Source organism: Antedon mediterranea, chromosome 3 (genome assembly GCF_964355755.1).
Source record: "Antedon mediterranea chromosome 3, ecAntMedi1.1, whole genome shotgun sequence".
NCBI classification, from domain to species: Eukaryota; Metazoa; Echinodermata; class Crinoidea; order Comatulida; family Antedonidae; genus Antedon; species Antedon mediterranea.
In genome coordinates, this window is record NC_092672.1 from 8092401 (window position 1) to 8111410 (window position 19010).

The window sequence follows — 19010 nt, forward strand, 5'->3', positions numbered from 1 at the left end:
TTATTGTATTTGCAAAATAATTATTTTTAATTAAGTCTACTAATTACTTTTTTCCTTCTTAAGTACATTTTAAATTTGATTTTATTCTTTATATGAAAATCACAAATACAAACAATTTTAATAATATATTAAAAGATAATGATTTATCATTCTATCCTACTTTTTAATTTTTAAAGTTTTATATAATATTTATTTATGTATTTTAATATACACTTTTAAAAGTACAGATAGGGTAGTTTGCCACAATTCCAAATTTTAAAAATTCAAATTCAAAAACTTTTATTTTCCAATAATTCATGAAAAAAATTAGAATGAAGATTGCAAATTTGTTGTTTGATACAAATTCCTATATTTGGATTTGGAAATTTGATCACAAATGTTTTCGACCATAGGAATTTCTCAAGTGATGATAGGTGTATATAAAAATAATAATTTTTCTTCTCAGATTTTACTAACTCACTTTGAGTGCTTGTATGCTCTTCAAACACACTTATTATTTTAACTTCAAACAAATTGTGTGTAAAAATACTAAACAATATTTTCTAAATTGTGTATAATTATTGTATTTTGCTTGTTGTGTGAACAATAAAAATATTTTAATTTAACCTTTTTTTCTAATAACAACAATGTATTGTTAGTTAACTATTTGTTTAAGTTAATTCTATGGGTAATTAAGATTTAATGAAGTGTAAAAATATGAAATAATAACAGAAGTGATACACAATACATGTAGTAATGAACATGGTAATTTAATATTAAAATAAATCTATTTATTTATGATGATAATGCATCATAAGTGGGAATATTCTTTTACCTAGCCTATAGCTTTTTTAAAGGCCTATAGCTTTTTTAAAGGCCTATCATGATGTATATGGTAGCCTAAATTTACCACTATTTTATAACCCCTACATACCAGAAAGTAGTGTTTTCCCTACCCACTCTTTACTTTTACCACCCCTCCCTGGAGTATCCTAGCTATATCATCAATGTATTGTGTTCTACTACCACACTGCATAAGAATGAAACTTACTGTAATCTTAAATAGGAAAGGATCAGTGTGGTTAATGCATAAAAAATGAAGAAGTTAAGTTATATGTTATAAGATAACTTATTTCTCCGTGGTTTAGTGTTGTCTATTAACACTTTGACTGCCAAACACGAAGATCTTCGTTTTTTGGAAACACAACGCTTGACTGCCAAACACGAAGATCTTTGTTTTTCGCGTTTTTTTACGAAATCCGGTAGATAGGTTAATTATTGGTATATACTATAAATATGAACACTATATTCGGTCTGGACCGTCAATATTTTACAATTTGAAAGTAACTAATCTGGTTACGAACGATTGTCAAAATGGTACCTGTCGAAATAACAAACACCGCGCATCACAGTAGCGCATAGAGCGATGGCTTGGCGCATTGTGTATCGGTCGCGCGCTAGCTATGCCGCCGAAGCATTACAAAGGTTTTTGTGGATTGACATGTTTGTTTGTTATCTGAATAAAAAATAATGGAGTCATTTTCAATATGAAGTCTTTAATTTTATTATTGTATGTATACCCTAATTGTTTTGGTGTTTTACTGAAAGTGACCAAGTTTCACGCAACAAACTTGTTTTGAAATGGTATGGATATTATCATCAGTTTACTATCTAGGCTAGTAGTACTAGGCTAGCCTAGGCCTAGTCGTAAAACGGTTCCGGACCAACTTTAGGCCTGGTTAACTAGGCCTGGTGTCTTTACTATGTGGATTTTGGCGAAACATTGATATAAGATTTATGATTTATAAAATGTAATACATTTTTCGATAGTGATAACTTGTTTTTATAGGCATATCGGTGCCGTGTAAGTAACTTTTTCGTTGTTTGTTGATCTCACCGGGCGATATTTTCATATTGTGATGTCTTGCACAAAATCGCGAATATCTCGACTTTCTTGCGCGAAACTACGAAAAACTCAAAAAGTGGGTTACTTTAATTTTACTATTACGATTTACATATTGTGATTTAAAAATCGTTCTTGATACCATTGTAAAGCTAAAATCTTTATGATTATTTTAGTCTAAATTACATATAAATCAGATCACATACATGGTTTCAATCAGCTTTAATATAAACATCGAATTGGGCTAAAAACGCTGGCGGTGGCAGTTTCTAACTGGAAAAATCTCTGGCAGTCAAAGTGTTAATGAGAAGACCTTATTCATAACAACAAAAAAACAGAGCATAGAGTAATCTCCCGATACAAATTAGTTACTTTTCTTGAGAGCTTTGTAAATTTATGACTAGACAACAGTCCTTATTTGGTTTCTTTTTTAATAAAATATAATTATATAATAATGCTCTAACATTTTAAGTTTTACAATAATGATCAACTAATCATATTTTATAACTTTTTAATATAACCTATTCATTACAAAATGATATTATAATTTGTTTAATTACTATAAATTAGGCCTATACACATATTTGAGTTTATTTGTTGTTTCATTAGGCAGAGACATCGCAACTACAAGATCATGTGACAATGTTTTTACTTAAATGTAAAAGGCATAATGAACAAAATGGTAGAACCTACTAAAGTAACAAGACCTTTTATTCTTTTTTTATTGTTAAACTGTGTATTTTTGTTTACTTTTTGCCAAGTATAGTATCTTTTTTTTACATGGTGGTTGTGAAGTCAAGTGTCAAAGGTTATGTCAACAGCAGTGGTTGTTTGTTCCCTGTTATTTATTATTACATTGTGGGAAGTTGAATATTTGTTTAATTGAATTACTAGTATTTTTTTATTTGTTTAGTTTTTTATGAATATAAAATTGTGTTGTAAATATAAAATAAAATATTTGTTTCCTAATTTTATTAATAGGGCCTAAACTCATGAATAAATTTTGTTAATGGCAACAAAAATACAACAATATTCAAATTATTTATTTCTTGCAATATAACAGTTAACACCAAACAAAGTTATTATGACATGAATCTAACATTAAAACTGCTATGTTACAGTAAGACTAAAACTTAAAAGTACCATAATAAATATGGCATGCATGTCTCAAAAGATTAACTATCTCTGTGGTCACTAAAAATGTATAGTACCATGGACAAACATTACTCCTGTACTAAACAATCATAAAAAACTCAAATGATCTAGGCCTACTTGGCAAAGGGCCTAGGGCCTACCTGTTGTAGGTCCACCTACAAATTAAGCTCAAATTTTAGGCTCTACTTTAATGTTGCATTGTAGCGCCAATTCTATATAAATCATTTTTATTTTCAATTGCTAATAGTCGCGTGCTTAAATGTAAATAATAAATATTTTGACGCTGCAATTAATGAGCATACCTCCTCAAATCTTCCCGTCTTTTGTTTGTTGATCGAAAGAAAACTAGGGCCTGGAATACTTACTAGGCCTACTTAGAACACATGCAGTTTTTCAGGGGCCCCGAGAGATGCTCAAATATTAATGTTTACAAACATCAGCGCTTTCATTATGTAAAATGTTTATTAGTTTATCATAATTTATGTGGAGTTTTAATTTATTTACAATAAATGTATGTTTATTGAATAAGTTTGCGTTTGAGCTATCGCACGTCCAGGTGTAAGCTTAGCCCAGACATCTCGTTGACATGTGGTCTCGTTATCTTAATGAGGAACTTATTATAGCGGGCAATCCAAAATGTACTTACTTTTTGTAACTTTTCTCGCTTTTCCTTTAGATCGCATTCTTTGGAGAAGCGCAAACAAATATTTCTTGATTACTTGTCCTTCCTGTTTTCTATCATTGCCAAGTGCTTTCAATACATTTGATATGTACTTTATTTAGGTGGTTTTCTGTTGTCCTCTTTTGACCTTAAACAGTTCAATCAAACATTTTTTAACAAAATTTCTTGTGAAAAGATCTGACGGCTGGTATAGTTATAGCGCCACCTATAGTAAATGTTCTTGAAAGTAGGCGGAGTTCGTTCAAATGTCTAAACAAATTCTAAAAGTTTTGTCCACCTTTCGGTTTAATGGCGTGATCTATTAGTATCTCAAGGAAACAAAATGTTAAAATTAATGTGGTTACCTGAGTTGTTTTCTAACTTCTAGCATTCCTCAACGACAACTTGAATAAAAAGGTCGTGACATTACAGAGAGAAATTTAATGTTACACCCATAATTATAGAGAAATTTAGCCTATATAATTCCTTATTATCTAAATTTAAAGAAAGGCACACTGTTTTCAAATATCTAAATAAAATAAACACATATGATATTAGTGGGTGCGAATGGTTTATGACATTATTATATAAAAAATAAACATATAATAATTCCCAATCACGTCACAAGTGGTGTCCAGATGACAAACAAAAAACAATTTAATATTTTTAAAAATATATTGATAATATACTTATATTATTACCAAAGACGCCCGAATTTCTTCAAAAAATATCTAGCAATCAATTATCTAAACTTTAAATCCGAAAGGGAAAAGGTTAGAGAGGAGAGCTGTGGCCTGTCGACCACCTGAATCAAGTTCAATCATTAGGCCTAATTTTGTTTAAATCTGTGCTGGTTAGTTGGAGTTGTTTTTCTCGTTACAAATAATTAGTTTCTATTCCGTCATTTGCTTTTATGATACTCTTTCATCATTCATTCTTAAATTTTCATTCATCTATGACAATCCTTCATTAATATATTCATTCATACTATAGCAGGCGATACCGTGCGATGTACTAGTACACACACAGCCACCCACTTTCACAGACGGACACTTATCATAACTCATCATGAGGGCCCTTGGTTGTTAACATACGTTTTTCAGGGTCACCATCTACAAATAAGGTTAATAAAAAATAAAATTAAAATAGTGGATAAAATGTGGAATAGACATATATCAAAGTTTCTTGGTAAAGGTAAATTCTCGTCCAAACAATGCCACATGTAATAAATAATAAATGTTAGTTCCAACTACGAGTTTACGCACTCCACCATGAAGGAAAACACGTTGATCCACAAACTTATCCCATCAGCTGTCAATTTGCAGATTAGAAAGGCTTAACGTTAATCCCAAGTCATTTTAATCCAATTCATGTATAATCTTGATGCGTCTATCACAGTTCAACAAATAGGTATCAGACGAACCTGATATACATACTTAGCACTGTAGTTGATTTATTTCGATACCAGGAAAAATGTACAATATGTGTAAACATTTATATGTATAACGGTATTCCATGGTATTTTCTAAATACTCAAGAGGGTTAACATGTATAGAGGGTCCCTTCATAGGGGGTTCTTTCAAATATCCATCTCAAATAATAGTGCATAAATAATCAAGTAAGCTGGAATTGAACAGTGTATTCCCACTTATAAAATTTGTAAAATGAATACAACGAACGATTACGGCGGAATACATGGGTTACCTAACAATAAGCCCGGTTATTATTATTGGGCGCACTATTTTTATTTCTTGTACAGAATGGTGGTATTAAGATGAAGAAATATTCAGAAGTCATGTAACACGTAGCCCGGTTAGCTCAGTCGGTAGAGTATGAGACTTTAAATCTCAGGGTCGTGGGTTTGAGCCCCACTTTGAGCGCACTATTTTTTCTGTACAGAATATGTTGGTATTGAGACGAATTAATATTTAGAAGTCATGCGGGAAGTCATGGTAACACATTGGCCGGTTATCTCAGTCGGTAGAGCATGAAACTCTTATTCTCAGGGTCGTGGGTTCGCACTAGTAACAAATAACCCGGTTAGCTCAGTCGGTAGAGCATGAGATTCTTAATCTCAGGGTCGTGGGTTTGAGCCACACATTGGGCGCACTATTTTTTTTCCTGTACAGAGTGGTGGTATTTTAAGATCAAGAAATATTCAGAAGTCATTTAACACGTAGCCCGGTTAGCTCAGTCGGTAGAGCATGAGGTCGTGGGTTCGAGCCCCACTTTGGGCGCAATATTTTTTCTGTACAGAATATGTTGGTATTGAGATGAATTAATATTTAGAAGTCATGTAACACATAGACTGCTTATCTCAGTCGGTAGAGCATGAGACACTTATTCTCAGGGTCGTGGGTTCGCACTAGTAACAAATAGCCCGGTTAGCTCAGTCGGTAGAGCATGAGACTCTTAATCTCAGGGTCGTGGGTTTGAGCCCCACATTGGGCGCACTATTTTAGTTTTCCTGTACAGATATTTTGGTATTGAGATGAATTAATATTTAGAAGTCATTTAACACATAGCCCGGTTAGCTCAGTCGGTAGAGCATGAGACTCTTAATCTCAGGGTCGTGGGTTCGCACTAGTAACAAATAGCCCGGTTAGCTCAGTCGGTAGAGCATGAGACTCTTAATCTCAGGGTCGTGGGTTCGAGCCCCACATTGGGCGCACTATTTTAGTTTTCCTGTACAGATATTTTTGTATTGAGATGAATTAATATTTAGAAGTCATTTAACACATAGCCCGGTTAGCTCAGTCGGTAGAGCATGAGACTCTTAATCTCAGGGTCGTGGGTTCGAGCCCCACATTGGGCGCACTATTTTAGTTTTTCTGTACAGATATTTTGGTATTGAGATGAATTAATATTTAGAAGTCATTTAACACATAGCCCGGTTAGCGCAGTCGGTAGAGCATGAGACTCTTAATCTCAGGGTCGTGGGTTCGAGCACCACATTGGGCGCACTATTTTAGTTTTCCTGTACAGATGTTTTGGTATTGAGATGAATTAATATTTAGAAGTAATTTAACACATAGCCCGGTTAGCTCAGTCGGTAGAGCATGAGACTCTTAATCTCAGGGTCGTGGGTTCGAGACCCACATTAAGCGCACTCATTTAGTTTTCCTGTACAGATGTTTTGGTATTGAGATGAATTAATATTTAGAAGTAATTTAACACATAGCCCGGTTAGCTCAGTCGGTAGAGCATGAGACTCTTAATCTCAGGGTCGTGGGTTCGAGCCCCACATTGGGCGCACTATTTTTTTTCCTGTACAGAGTGGTGGTATTTTAAGATGAAGAAATATTCAGAAGTCATTTAACACGTAGCCCGGTTAGCTCACTCGGTAGAGCATGAGACTCTTAATCTCAGGGTCGTGGGTTCGCACTAGTAACAAATAGCCCGGTTAGCTCAGTCGGTAGAGCATGAGACTCTTAATCTCAGGGTCGTGGGTTCGAGCCCCACATTGGGCGCACTATTTTAGTTTTCCTGTACAGATATTTTTGTATTGAGATGAATTAATATTTAGAAGTCATTTAACACATAGCCCGGTTAGCTCAGTCGGTAGAGCATGAGACTCTTAATCTCAGGGTCGTGGGTTCGAGCCCCACATTGGGCGCACTATTTTAGTTTTCCTGTACAGATATTTTGGTATTGAGATGAATTAATATTTAGAAGTCATTTAACACATAGCCCGGTTAGCTCAGTCGGTAGAGCATGAGACTCTTAATCTCAGGGTCGTGGGTTCGAGCACCACATTGTGCGCACTATTTTAGTTTTCCTGTTCAGATGTTTTGGTATTGAGATGAATTAATATTTAGAAGTAATTTAACACATAGCCCGGTTAGCTCAGTCGGTAGAGCATGAGACTCTTAATCTCAGGGTCGTGGGTTCGAGACCCACATTAAGCGCACTCATTTAGTTTTCCTGTACAGATGTTTTGGTATTGAGATGAATTAATATTTAGAAGTAATTTAACACATAGCCCGGTTAGCTCAGTCGGTAGAGCATGAGACTCTTAATCTCAGGGTCGTGGGTTCGAGCCCCACATTGGGCGCACTATTTTTTTTTCTGTACAGAGTGGTGGTATTTTAAGATGAAGAAATATTCAGAAGTCATTTAACACGTAGCCCGGTTAGCTCAGTCGGTAGAGCATGAGACTTTAAATCTCAAGGTCATGGGTTCGAATCCCACTTTGAGCGCACTATTTTTTCTGTACAGAATATGTTGGTATTGAGATGAATTAATATTTAGAAGTCATGTAACACATAGACTGCTTATCTCGGTCGGTAGAGCATGAGACACTTATTCTAAGGGTCGTGGGTTCGCACTAGTAACAATTAGCCCGGTTAGCTCAGTCGGTAGAGCATGAGACTCTTAATCTCAGGGTCGTGGGTTCGAGCCCCACATTGGGCGCACTATTTTAGTTTTCCTGTACAGATATTTTGGTATTGAGATGAATTAATATTTAGAAGTCATTTAACACATAGCCCGGTTAGCTCAGTCGGTAGAGCATGAGACTCTTAATCTCAGGGTCGTGGGTTCGAGCCCCACATTGGGCGCACTATTTTAGTTTTTCTGTACAGATATTTTGGTATTGAGATGAATTAATATTTAGAAGTAATTTAACACATAGCCCGGTTAGCTCAGTCGGTAGAGCATGAGACTCTTAATCTCAGGGTCGTGGGTTCGAGGCCCACATTGGGCGCACTATTTTAGTTTTCCTGTACAGATGTTTTGGTATTGAGATGAATTAATATTTAGAAGTAATTTAACACATAGCCCGGTTAGCTCAGTCGGTAGAGCATGAGACTCTTAATCTCAGGTTCGTGGGTTCGAGACCCACATTAAGCGCACTCATTTAGTTTTCCTGTACAGATGTTTTGGTATTGAGATGAATTAATATTTAGAAGTAATTTAACACATAGTCCGGTTAGCTCAGTCGGTAGAGCATGAGACTCTTAATCTCAGGGTCGTGGGTTCGAGCACCACATTGGGCGCACTATTTTAGTTTTCCTGTACAGATGTTTTGGTATTGAGATGAATTAATATTTAGAAGTAATTTAACACATAGGCCGGTTAGCTCAGTCGGTAGAGCATGAGACTCTTAATCTCAGGGTCGTGGGTTCGAGACCCACATTAAGCGCACTCATTTAGTTTTCCTGTACAGATGTTTTGGTATTGAGATGAATTAATATTTAGAAGTCATTTAACACATAGCCCGGTTAGCTCAGGTGGTAGAGCATGAGACTCTTAATCTCAGGGTCGTGGGTTCGAGCACCACATTGGGCGCACTATTTTAATTTTCCTGTACAGATGTTTTGGTATTGAGATGAATTAATATTTAGGAGTAATTTAACACATTGCCCGGTTAGCTCAGTCGGTAGAGCATGAGACTCTTAATCTCAGGGTCGTGGGTTCGAGACCCACATTAAGCGCACTCATTTAGTTTTCCTGTACAGATGTTTTGGTATTGAGATGAATTAATATTTAGAAGTAATTTAACACATAGCCCGGTTAGCTCAGTCGGTAGAGCATGAGACTCTTAATCTCAGGGTCGTGGGTTCGAGCCCCACATTGGGCGCACTATTTTTTTTCCTGTACAGAGTGGTGGTATTTTAAGATGAAGAAATATTCAGAAGTCATTTAACACGTAGCCCGGTTAGCTCAGTCGGTAGAGCATGAGACTTTAAATCTCAAGGTCATGGGTTCGAGTCCCACTTTGAGCGCACTATTTTTTCTGTACAGAATATGTTGGTATTGAGATGAATTAATATTTAGAAGTCATGTAACACATAGACTGCTTATCTCGGTCGGTAGAGCATGAGACACTTATTCTAAGGGTCGTGGGTTCGCACTAGTAACAATTAGCCCGGTTAGCTCAGTCGGTAGAGCATGAGACTCTTAATCTCAGGGTCGTGGGTTCGAGCCCCACATTGGGCGCACTATTTTAGTTTTCCTGTACAGATATTTTGGTATTGAGATGAATTAATATTTAGAAGTCATTTAACACATAGCCCGGTTAGCTCAGTCGGTAGAGCATGAGACTCTTAATCTCAGGGTCTATGATAATTGAAATTGAATTTGAACAGGGGTTGAAATTGAGCGGGGATTAGGGTATTTAACCAAGAGTAGGCCTATACAAAAATACATTGTTGAAGGCAATTTATCTTGTAAATTTTTAAAAGGGAAAGGGATGCAAACAACGGATCTGAGTGGGCTCTTGGAGGCGAGTTTGAAATGTTTCTAATACATTTTTTTTGTAGTAAAAGAAGTTTGTTTAGGTACGACGGGTAAGTGTTCCCCCAGACAATATTGCAATAGTGGAGATAAGGAAGAATAAGGAAGCAATAGATTGTGTTTCCATATATATATATATAAACACAACAGGCATAGAAATATATATATATATATTTGTAAATCAACAATTTCAACCTTCGGGCTGCATGTTTTTTATTGTATAAACCTGAATAAATAAAAATAGTACGAAGGATGTTTTGAGGAATAAATGCTGAAAGCCTGAAAATGATACCAGAACTTTTAGATATTTTGTTTTCGATTTCGTTAATATGGGCTTTCCAGGTCAATCTACTATCTAAATAGACCTCAAGAATTTTTTTTTATTCACTAATGGTATTTGGTAGGTGCCAAACTGGAGTTGGTTTGGGCATCCTACTAGTGGTTTGGGCGAATTCCGAAAAATCATAAAATTGCACTTCTTAAAATTTACGGAGAGCTTGTTAGCAGAAAAGTAATCAAGGATGCTGGGTATGCTATCAATGGTAACTTTAAGGAGCGAGTCTAAATTTGTGTCAGTATGTAGGAGGGTGGTATCGTCTGCATATAAAAGGAATGAAAGTAAATTTGAGGATCGGTAAATATCATTTAATAGCAAGAACAGCAGAGGGCCTAACAGGGATCCTTGAGGGACTCCACATGTAATGGGTTGGAGATCGGATATGGATTGTTTAAATTTAGTGCATTGGTAACGGTTGGTCAGATAACTTTTATAAAGATTATACGCAGGGCCACGGATTCCATAATTAAATAATTTTGTCATTAGGATATCATGGTCTATTGTGTCAAATGCTTTGGAAAGATCGATAAAAAGGCCAATTGCTAATTTGTTTTTTTTCAAATGCTTATACAATCTCGTTTGTTAATTTAAGAAGTGCAATAGATGTGTTATGATCCTTACGGAAGCCAAATTGATTTTTGTATAATATGTTTTTCTGCTGAAGAAATGTATATGTTCTGTCATAAATAAGACGTTCAAGAATTTTGGAGAAGATTGGCAGTACTGAAATGGGGCGGTAATTTCCAGGGTCGTGTTTATCACCGGATTTGAAGATCGGGGTAACTTTTGCTAACTTGAGACTATCGGGAAAGAAACCGTTTGATAAACATAAGTTAAAAATATAGCATAGGGGATCTGATATTTGATGAATAACTTGTTTGATAATAGATGGACTTATATCATCAATGCCAGGGGATTTGTCATTTTTGAAATTTTTAACTAAGTCGATTATCTCATCGCTGATAACAGGACTGAGAAATATAGAATTTAGGATAGGAGGGGGAAGATAAGTTTTGTAGTTTACATTAGAAGTATGTATGTTTGATGTGAGATTAGGCCCAATATTTACGAAATAATTATTAAAGTGGTTGGAAATGGTAGTAGGGTCATCTGTAAGATTACCCCCGCAGTCAATTACAGCTTCACCGTGATCACTCACTACACGTTTTTTAATTAAGGTGTTTATAATTTTCCAAGTACCTTTAATGTCATCTCTTTTTTGGTAAAATTGATCTTCATAATAATCATTTTTAGCTTTTTTTATTACAGAATTTAGTTTATTTCGAAATTTTTTGTATTCAATTATATTTCTATTAGTTGGGAATTTTAGAGATTTAGAGTACAGTTTATGTTTATGTTTGACGGAAGTTATGTTCGAGCCCCACATTGGGCGCACTATTTTAGTTTTCCTGTACAGATATTTTGGTATTGAGATGAATTAATATTTAACACATAGCCCGGTTAGCTCAGTCGGTAGAGCATGAGACTCTTAATCTCAGGGTCGTGGGTTCGAGCCTCACATTCGGCGCCCATTTTTAGTTAAGCTTGCGTAAGTCACGTGTACGTGTGACCGTACCCTAAAGCCTGGTTTCCATTAAAATCGCTACAGCGTTTCCATTAAAATCGCTACACGCGCAGATGTTGCCGACGCAATCGGGAAGGCTCCCCGATTCATCGCAGTCAAATCGGCAAAGTTCAACCATGTTCAACTTTGCCGATTTTGTCGGCGATGAATAGTATACGCGTACCAAAGAATATTTAGCGCTCGCATACTAGATCCCCGATAAATTCTAGCGTTTCCACAGAATCGCTACGCTCTGTCGTGTAGCGATTTTATGGAAACCAGGCTTTGGTTCATAAACGTTTAAAAATGCTACAAACGGTCTGAGGCGGATCTGAATATTTTTGATGTTTTTTACCGTTGAACACGATCTAAATAACACCACCGACCTATTAACACTTACCGCAATAATCAAATCACCGAATACAAAAAAAATAGATATTTAATGTAGGCTATGGGTCACAGTGAATTGAGAGTGGAATTAATTTTCAAAGACATTTAAAAACAACATTAGGCCTACAAGTCATACGAAATACACAAAACATAATATAGGTGTTTTTATTCAACTTTGAATATGTTTATCCCGACGTCTTCCATTTCTGGAAGCCTGCGGGTCTACTTTACAGAGGCCTAGTTTATGTTTAATTAAGTATATTTTGAGAAACTTGAAAAAATAAAACTGTTCTATTTCTAAAAGCAAAATATGTATTTTGTATTTTGATATTTCGATATGTATTGTGACCTAATTTGGCAAACACGTAATGGTAGCCTACCAACATAACCGGTTATTATGTTCATTATTTTATTTATTACATTTAACTTTATTGTAGGTAGATGACCGAACTGCATCAACAACCCCACTAAATGTTAGAATTGATTTATTGTACTATTTGCATCTTTTGTTAAAGAAATTATTCCACATAGGCTTAATATAAAATATATATGCGCAAACCGCCAACAGATTTAGTGTGCCTTTTTGCAAAAAAAAAAACTGTTTCGAGAATGTGTTTTTCCCGGAAAATTGGAAAAACGTGTGATATGCCTACTAGAATGACACTGATAATTGTTTGTCAATACTAATAAGTTATTGAACTTGAAACGAGATTTGTTGTGGTCATATTGAACAACACTGGTGTCTTTTTGTGAATTATGAAAAAAACAACTAGTCAATGTATTGTGATTAGTGGTCGTAGCGAACACTATTATGACATGATTAATGTATTAACATGCTTATCCGAACCGTATAACTCTTCCCTGATATACTATGTAGATGTTGTATAGGCCTAATTATTGTATAATAATAATATAAGGACCGTGAAACGCCGTCTAACGCAATATTTGCGCGAATGAACATTATCATAATAAATCGATGTTGTTCATTGCATAAACCTTAGGCCTACAATACAATATTTATACTGAAATTCTTGACAAGGCAGGCCTAACAAAATGTCACCACACGCAGGTAAAAAATCGCTTTGAGGTAGGCCTATCGTGTAAGGTTATACTTTTATAGCGCCCTCTGCAACATTCCGACTACAAAACTTTTACCAAAAGGAGATATGGATGATAAAAATAGGTGTTTATTTTCAATTTTAGTTATTTTTTTTGACGAAATAGTCTCTACTTAAGATCAACACAAAATACCAAAATAAATATTATAAAACGCCCACTGATTAGTAGGCCACCGTTTACTGCAACATTTCTAAATGGTTTCGTATCATCTGCATCTGTATGCAATGTTATAACGATTGATTGAAATTGATTGATTGAAATTTATATTTATACTGGGTGACCTCTTCAGTCAAAGACTGGTCTCCCAGAGGGCCCAGTTGGTGATCAGTGGCTGTGATGTACTAATACACCGGGGTAACCCCCTACTCGTCTCGAAAGATGTACTAGGTTCTTTAAAGTGCACACGAGAGCTAGATGTGTACACTAGACCTACGGTTTATAGTCCTTATCCGAGAAGACTCGTTCTACCACCAGAACCATGGATTACCGGTGATACACATCTATACATTTAAAATATTTTAAACTGACGTCATTCATTATTGATGACGTTACATTTTGATAGCTATTTATTTCACTATTATATTTGTTGTAATATTATTGTTGTAGTTAATATATTCTAAAACATCTTAATTAATGAAAATAAATCTTCAACACTTTAAAACTAGCGTTATTTATAAATAGTATTACTTAAACCTCTCCATATATGAAATTACATTCAATAGCATAGAATAAGTTAATAAACTTAATAATAAATATAAATAACTCCCGTAGTTAAACTTGGTTTCCACTTGAGACGAAACACAAAGACGTAAGTCTCAACGTAAGCGAATTGACCAATCAAAAACGATGGAATTGTCGCCTGTGATTGGTGAATTCGCTTGCATTGCTGCTTATGTCCTTGCGTTGCGTCCTAATGGGAATCAAGCTTTAGCTATAGTAATATGGTTATAAAAAACAATTTTAAAATATTAAGTCTACATAGTATAAAACTTGGTACGTTTCATTTTAATATTTCTACTAATTATCGTTATCATCCTAAAACTTCTCACTTCGTAGTTTTTTATACTAGTCCATGGTGTACATGAGCTAAAAACAAACAGCAGAAATTCAAACTTAACGAAATTAAGAAAAGAACGGTATTTGTTAATTCATAAACCATCTAGATAACTTCAACTTGATATATCCGCTCTATCAACGTTCACTTCATTTATTAAAATCGTACTGGATCCTGTATCATCTGCTTTTTTCATTAGGTAGTTATACATGACAACGGCGGGAACCATAATAACTAAACCAAGCAGTGTAAACCCGGTCGCTAAGTTGAATACAGGATGCCAATGGAAACTAGGTTCTGATTTAAAAAACGTCCAGAAGATCGCTCCACATGGGGTCACGAGTGATTGGACAATGACCAGATATATCGCGCCTTCTGCAAAGCGCACAAGTAAGATGTTGAACAGAGTTGCAAGGCAGTAGGAAACCATGAGAAGTAAGGATAGATAGGTGGCGCTATGACACTCTGGGTCTTGACCATACATGCATTTTGCGCCGGAGACAAAATGGTCCCAAAATTCCGAAGGATTGCTAGCCTGCAAAAAAAAAAAAAAAATACACGCACATTACTATCTAATAAAATGGTATGCCTATTGTGTTGTTGATTTTAGGTAGGCCTATAATGTAAAACGGTATTTCTATTTATGGATATATTTCAATGAAAAGAATGTTTAAGAAATTGAATACTAACAGCGCCAAATCCAGGGATAAAATTCGTCCAAAATAAAAGAAGTATAAAAACAAAATTGTAGAGTTGTATCCAAGCTAGAAATATAAACGATTCGGTCTGGAATAAAAATAAAATTAGAAATTAGAATTATTCCTATTATTAACCATTATAGTGAACAAATAAATATTAATATTACTGTAATCTATTTTGTTGCGCAGATTCACTTCGTCAATATCAGGCAAACGGTTTTATTTTACAGATATTTATTTGTAATCTTATTTTCTCTTTCGTCGCAGGTGAGCTTTTGTATAATGATATAAGATATTTGTTCAATTTAGACCTAAATTCCCGAAACGGTTCGCTAAAATGTAACGGTCTATTCTATGCCATTTTGTTTTCTTTCGATTAATAACGCAGATCTGGGTGACGATCGTGGTTAATGTGCTTCAGTGACAATATAGCAATGCTGCGATAAGTCTATTGTTTTATAATATTAGTATTAATATGTACAGTAAATAGAATCAGCAATTGAACAAACGAAGCCTGGAATCATATATTGAGAAGAAATGAAAGATTGTGCATTTGTTCTCTCTTAGATTAGGCCTACTCATTATATTTATCTTATGTCTACTACAAATACTGATCTCATTACTATAAGCTTGGAAAATATTTATATTTTGTTTATTTAAACGCAGCACAGAATTGTACAGGCCTATCTGTTTTTATTTTGGCCAAAGACCTTATGTTATGTAATGATTCAATATTTCTTGGATTTTTCAAAGGAAGAATAACAAACTTACATCGTCTTTCTTCAGCTCTTTCTCTATGACTACATTGTAAATACCAAACGGTAGGAACGACAGTGCAAAAAGAAAAGGCCACATTACACGTGTGCCAGAGCTGCTCGATTCGGACGACGATGACGTTGATTGGTCCACATTGAATATAACTGGCTCAAGTGAGATGAATACACCAATCAAAACCACGACTGTACACACCAGACGTCCCTTTCCAACACCTACATTTAAATCATAATAAAATTAATATTGTCAAAATACAGTTTTATATGTCCGGTTCAGACTTATTTATAATATTATAGTGGACATTCGTCGTCGTCGTCCACGCCTTACATTTGTACATCCGTTTTGTCAAACATCAAATAAATGTATTCGACCTACCTTTACGCAGAATTATGTATCGACACACTACGGTGAATGGAATAATTGACGTACTCAGCACGGCCTGTAGTTCTGGTGCCGTACGCGTAGGATCGCTTGCGTAAACCATTAATATACCACTAGTAGAAGTCAGCGCACCGCAAAGTACCATTGTGCGTTGCGGCACAGAGGAACGCATCGACGAACATCCTTGACACCAACTATTCAGGAATACTATACTAAAAAATACGAACGGGAACCAGAACGAAGAAAGAAAAAGAACAGGGTATTCGTCCACTCGATTTGTACCGTTAGTGTTAGTTTTATCCATAGATTCGGAATAAATCGGCAGGCTGACGTTCATAGCGACGTTTGTTATTACCGTCATAACTGTCAAAAATACGTTTAGACCACGTTTGGAAATAATGGCCTGTTTCGTGCCTCGTATCGGTAGACGGTACTCAAATGTAAAATGACTTTCTTTCTTAAATTCATTGTCGTTGGGCGGAAGAAGCCGAGTATATCCCGTTTCCATTGCGCGGTATCAAGCGGCATACAAACGCGTATCTGAAATTAGAAAACAGGCTTACTGTAGTAAAAGGAGGCCTATAGCCTTTTCATATCATACACCTAAAGCAACGAATATTATACGTAATTGGCGCGTAATTGTTTAGCTTAACATATAATTCCTTATCACAAAAAAGATATTCTGTTCAACATCAATAGATGACCTTACGTTACGTTCAAAAACTCCTATTCATTACGAAATAGCAAGTCATCGTGACGTAATGATTTTCTATATCAGAACCATTGTGAATTGAAGCATATTGTCTAATGCACTACAAATATTGGCTGAACACTGTGACAGATTGCGATTAAAAATACAAATTTACATAAGGATACCATGTCGAAGAAGTTAACATTGACCATGGTGGTTTACAGATGGAGGTACAGCCACGTGAATCGCTAGGCCTGCGATATAATATTATCTTCATGGCTCCATGTTATGATCTACTAAGACAGTTACATGTAAAATAGTATTGTTCGTTACCTGTTAGTGTTAGTAGTACTAGCAATCGTGATTCTTTATCGCTAAACTTTGACGATTCACGTACCTTGTATACTGCTCTGTGTGTGAGAGAAAGGGCATTGTTTAGGTGTTTGGCTTAGCAGGCCTACTGTATGTCATATGACAGTAAAATATAGCTGTAGGCCTAAATATAAACTTGTTAAATATTGGTATTATCTGAATCTACCGCCACAAATGGTAAAATCAAGGTCTTATAATTTAAAGACCTTGGTGAAATGCTGTGTAACTAAAAATAGATAACGATTATCCAATCAGATCAGTGCTTTCTGATTGATTCATTCATTCATTGTACATCACTTTGCAGTTACAGTGGCACACACTATCGTTAGTGGTCCTAGCAAAATAAAACAAATGCGTAAAATAATATTAAAAGTAAAACAAAATTGAAAATAAAAATAGATAATATAGATAAACTAGACTCGATCGATCGATCAAGTAAATAAACAAAAAGAGCACAAACGTTACAATGCAAAAGAAAAAGAAAGAAAACAAATAATTATTGGTAGGTAATTAGTCATTTAAAGAAAAAACCAAGGTTCCTATATACCCAATAAGTGGTCTGATAAATGGATGATTTTTTTGTTAATGTTCATAAAACGAAATTGTTCTTTAATCCCTAATAAAAAATCAATACACGCTTGATCATAAATAAATCATGGTCATTAGTTACTAAAAGAGTGGTGGATCCTTACAGAAATATATGTGCAATAACACTTGACATAATATGATATACTAGGAAGAATTTAACGTTAGTATGGAATGTGTAATGTAGTATTACGGTAGGATAAGAATAATTCAAAATTATATGAAGTGAGAGAGCAATGCTATTGATAGCCTTGGGGTGGAGAGGGCGGTGAAACGTGCGGCCGGGAGTCCCTCTCTAACGTTGCCTTGATCTTGATGACAATTAAAGGATAACTTTACCGAGAACCATATTCTGACTTAAGATGTATACATATTATGATTTCAGAACAATTGAAAATTTGACCACTTCGCCGCGCGCGCTCGCCATACAACCGTCGACAATTGCTGTGACGTCAAGACAACCGTCGACAATTGCTGTGATGTGACGTCAAGTGTTCTTAATAGCGAAATCTACCTCATGAGTTTTTTTCACTGTCATTAACATACAAAAGACAGGTACCCGTCATTTTAATTGCTAATTTGACCTGCATTATGCTTAAAGTTATTTGAAGAAACACTTCAATATCCAGATAGGCAAAAGAAACAATAAATTATTTAACGATTTATTTATAAAGTGTTTTTAAACAATGTTTCGCGCTTTGCAAGACTTGTCTATTGATGTAATGGCATTAACTGGAACAAGCGGAGGAAAGCAGATTACGTAGGGAAAAAATATGGAAGAAACGAAACATTTTAGCAATCAGATGTTTGGAGTTTTTTCTGCCCACATATTTAGTATACGGAGAAGAAGAGAAGAAATAAATTTATTGAATATTAATAAATATTATAATTAATTTATGTAGAAAAAGTATTGTCAGTAATAATTGAAGTTAATTATATCACCGCTATTTTTTACTGTTACATTTTAAGCACAATATTGTTTTTCTAAAAATGGAAACAAGGTCAATGTCCGGTCATACTAATTTTCGCACGGGGCATGGCCCGGTAGCGATTTTTTTTTTCGTACATAAGTTGGGGACCCCCTCATGAAACGTCACAAAATAAACATGA

The 19010-nt window shown here is 35.1% G+C and overlaps 2 protein-coding genes and 23 non-coding genes across 25 annotated transcripts in view; 23 read left to right on the top strand and 2 right to left on the bottom strand.

Moving 5' to 3' along the window:
• The window catches only part of LOC140044750 (histone-lysine N-methyltransferase MECOM-like), a 110849-nt gene extending 106984 nt beyond the window's left edge, over positions 1 to 3865 (bottom strand). The window contains exon 1 of the mRNA XM_072089394.1: positions 3684 to 3865. Within this exon, the coding sequence (XP_071945495.1) occupies positions 3684 to 3720 (37 nt within the window). The 5' untranslated portion in view covers positions 3721 to 3865. The remainder of the gene's footprint in view (positions 1 to 3683) is intronic.
• Positions 3866 to 5732: 1867 nt separating this feature from the next.
• Positions 5733 to 5805, top strand: Trnak-cuu (transfer RNA lysine (anticodon CUU)). Its single transcript has one exon. It is a non-coding gene; the product is annotated as a tRNA-Lys (tRNA).
• Positions 5806 to 6076: 271 nt separating this feature from the next.
• Trnak-cuu (transfer RNA lysine (anticodon CUU)) lies at positions 6077 to 6149 on the top strand. Its single transcript has one exon. It is a non-coding gene; the product is annotated as a tRNA-Lys (tRNA).
• Positions 6150 to 6294: 145 nt separating this feature from the next.
• On the top strand, positions 6295 to 6367 carry Trnak-cuu (transfer RNA lysine (anticodon CUU)). The gene has a single exon. It is a non-coding gene; the product is annotated as a tRNA-Lys (tRNA).
• A 73-nt stretch (positions 6368 to 6440) lies between these two features.
• On the top strand, positions 6441 to 6513 carry Trnak-cuu (transfer RNA lysine (anticodon CUU)). The gene has a single exon. It is a non-coding gene; the product is annotated as a tRNA-Lys (tRNA).
• A 73-nt stretch (positions 6514 to 6586) lies between these two features.
• Trnak-cuu (transfer RNA lysine (anticodon CUU)) lies at positions 6587 to 6659 on the top strand. The gene has a single exon. It is a non-coding gene; the product is annotated as a tRNA-Lys (tRNA).
• Positions 6660 to 6732: 73 nt separating this feature from the next.
• Positions 6733 to 6805, top strand: Trnak-cuu (transfer RNA lysine (anticodon CUU)). Its single transcript has one exon. It is a non-coding gene; the product is annotated as a tRNA-Lys (tRNA).
• A 73-nt stretch (positions 6806 to 6878) lies between these two features.
• Trnak-cuu (transfer RNA lysine (anticodon CUU)) lies at positions 6879 to 6951 on the top strand. The gene has a single exon. It is a non-coding gene; the product is annotated as a tRNA-Lys (tRNA).
• A 144-nt stretch (positions 6952 to 7095) lies between these two features.
• On the top strand, positions 7096 to 7168 carry Trnak-cuu (transfer RNA lysine (anticodon CUU)). Its single transcript has one exon. It is a non-coding gene; the product is annotated as a tRNA-Lys (tRNA).
• Positions 7169 to 7241: 73 nt separating this feature from the next.
• Trnak-cuu (transfer RNA lysine (anticodon CUU)) lies at positions 7242 to 7314 on the top strand. Its single transcript has one exon. It is a non-coding gene; the product is annotated as a tRNA-Lys (tRNA).
• Positions 7315 to 7387: 73 nt separating this feature from the next.
• On the top strand, positions 7388 to 7460 carry Trnak-cuu (transfer RNA lysine (anticodon CUU)). Its single transcript has one exon. It is a non-coding gene; the product is annotated as a tRNA-Lys (tRNA).
• A 73-nt stretch (positions 7461 to 7533) lies between these two features.
• Positions 7534 to 7606, top strand: Trnak-cuu (transfer RNA lysine (anticodon CUU)). Its single transcript has one exon. It is a non-coding gene; the product is annotated as a tRNA-Lys (tRNA).
• Positions 7607 to 7679: 73 nt separating this feature from the next.
• Trnak-cuu (transfer RNA lysine (anticodon CUU)) lies at positions 7680 to 7752 on the top strand. The gene has a single exon. It is a non-coding gene; the product is annotated as a tRNA-Lys (tRNA).
• A 286-nt stretch (positions 7753 to 8038) lies between these two features.
• Positions 8039 to 8111, top strand: Trnak-cuu (transfer RNA lysine (anticodon CUU)). The gene has a single exon. It is a non-coding gene; the product is annotated as a tRNA-Lys (tRNA).
• Positions 8112 to 8184: 73 nt separating this feature from the next.
• On the top strand, positions 8185 to 8257 carry Trnak-cuu (transfer RNA lysine (anticodon CUU)). Its single transcript has one exon. It is a non-coding gene; the product is annotated as a tRNA-Lys (tRNA).
• A 73-nt stretch (positions 8258 to 8330) lies between these two features.
• Trnak-cuu (transfer RNA lysine (anticodon CUU)) lies at positions 8331 to 8403 on the top strand. Its single transcript has one exon. It is a non-coding gene; the product is annotated as a tRNA-Lys (tRNA).
• A 73-nt stretch (positions 8404 to 8476) lies between these two features.
• Trnak-cuu (transfer RNA lysine (anticodon CUU)) lies at positions 8477 to 8549 on the top strand. The gene has a single exon. It is a non-coding gene; the product is annotated as a tRNA-Lys (tRNA).
• A 73-nt stretch (positions 8550 to 8622) lies between these two features.
• Trnak-cuu (transfer RNA lysine (anticodon CUU)) lies at positions 8623 to 8695 on the top strand. The gene has a single exon. It is a non-coding gene; the product is annotated as a tRNA-Lys (tRNA).
• Positions 8696 to 8769: 74 nt separating this feature from the next.
• Trnak-cuu (transfer RNA lysine (anticodon CUU)) lies at positions 8770 to 8841 on the top strand. Its single transcript has one exon. It is a non-coding gene; the product is annotated as a tRNA-Lys (tRNA).
• Positions 8842 to 8914: 73 nt separating this feature from the next.
• Positions 8915 to 8987, top strand: Trnak-cuu (transfer RNA lysine (anticodon CUU)). Its single transcript has one exon. It is a non-coding gene; the product is annotated as a tRNA-Lys (tRNA).
• Positions 8988 to 9060: 73 nt separating this feature from the next.
• On the top strand, positions 9061 to 9133 carry Trnak-cuu (transfer RNA lysine (anticodon CUU)). The gene has a single exon. It is a non-coding gene; the product is annotated as a tRNA-Lys (tRNA).
• Positions 9134 to 9206: 73 nt separating this feature from the next.
• On the top strand, positions 9207 to 9279 carry Trnak-cuu (transfer RNA lysine (anticodon CUU)). The gene has a single exon. It is a non-coding gene; the product is annotated as a tRNA-Lys (tRNA).
• A 286-nt stretch (positions 9280 to 9565) lies between these two features.
• Positions 9566 to 9638, top strand: Trnak-cuu (transfer RNA lysine (anticodon CUU)). The gene has a single exon. It is a non-coding gene; the product is annotated as a tRNA-Lys (tRNA).
• A 2089-nt stretch (positions 9639 to 11727) lies between these two features.
• Trnak-cuu (transfer RNA lysine (anticodon CUU)) lies at positions 11728 to 11800 on the top strand. Its single transcript has one exon. It is a non-coding gene; the product is annotated as a tRNA-Lys (tRNA).
• Positions 11801 to 13421: 1621 nt separating this feature from the next.
• Positions 13422 to 16789, bottom strand: LOC140043510 (crt homolog 3-like). The gene is made up of 4 exons (XM_072088034.1): positions 16247 to 16789; positions 15869 to 16086; positions 15090 to 15185; positions 13422 to 14934 (listed from the first exon to the last, which is right to left on the bottom strand). Exons 1-4 carry the CDS (start codon positions 16758 to 16760, stop codon positions 14515 to 14517), a joined length of 1248 nt encoding a protein of 415 aa, XP_071944135.1. The 5' UTR covers positions 16761 to 16789; the 3' UTR covers positions 13422 to 14514.
• Positions 16790 to 19010: the final 2221 nt, after the last annotated feature.

Coding starts and splice junctions, on each gene's coding strand:
- LOC140043510 (XM_072088034.1), bottom strand. CDS start 16,760: ATGGAAACGGGATATACTCGGCTTCTTCCGCCCAACGACAATGAATTT. Junction 16,087..16,246: donor ATACATAATTCTGCGTAAAG/GTAGGTCGAATA, acceptor ATTTAAATGTAG/GTGTTGGAAAGGGACGTCTG. Junction 14,935..15,089: donor TTATCCCTGGATTTGGCGCT/GTTAGTATTCAA, acceptor TTTTTTTTGCAG/GCTAGCAATCCTTCGGAATT.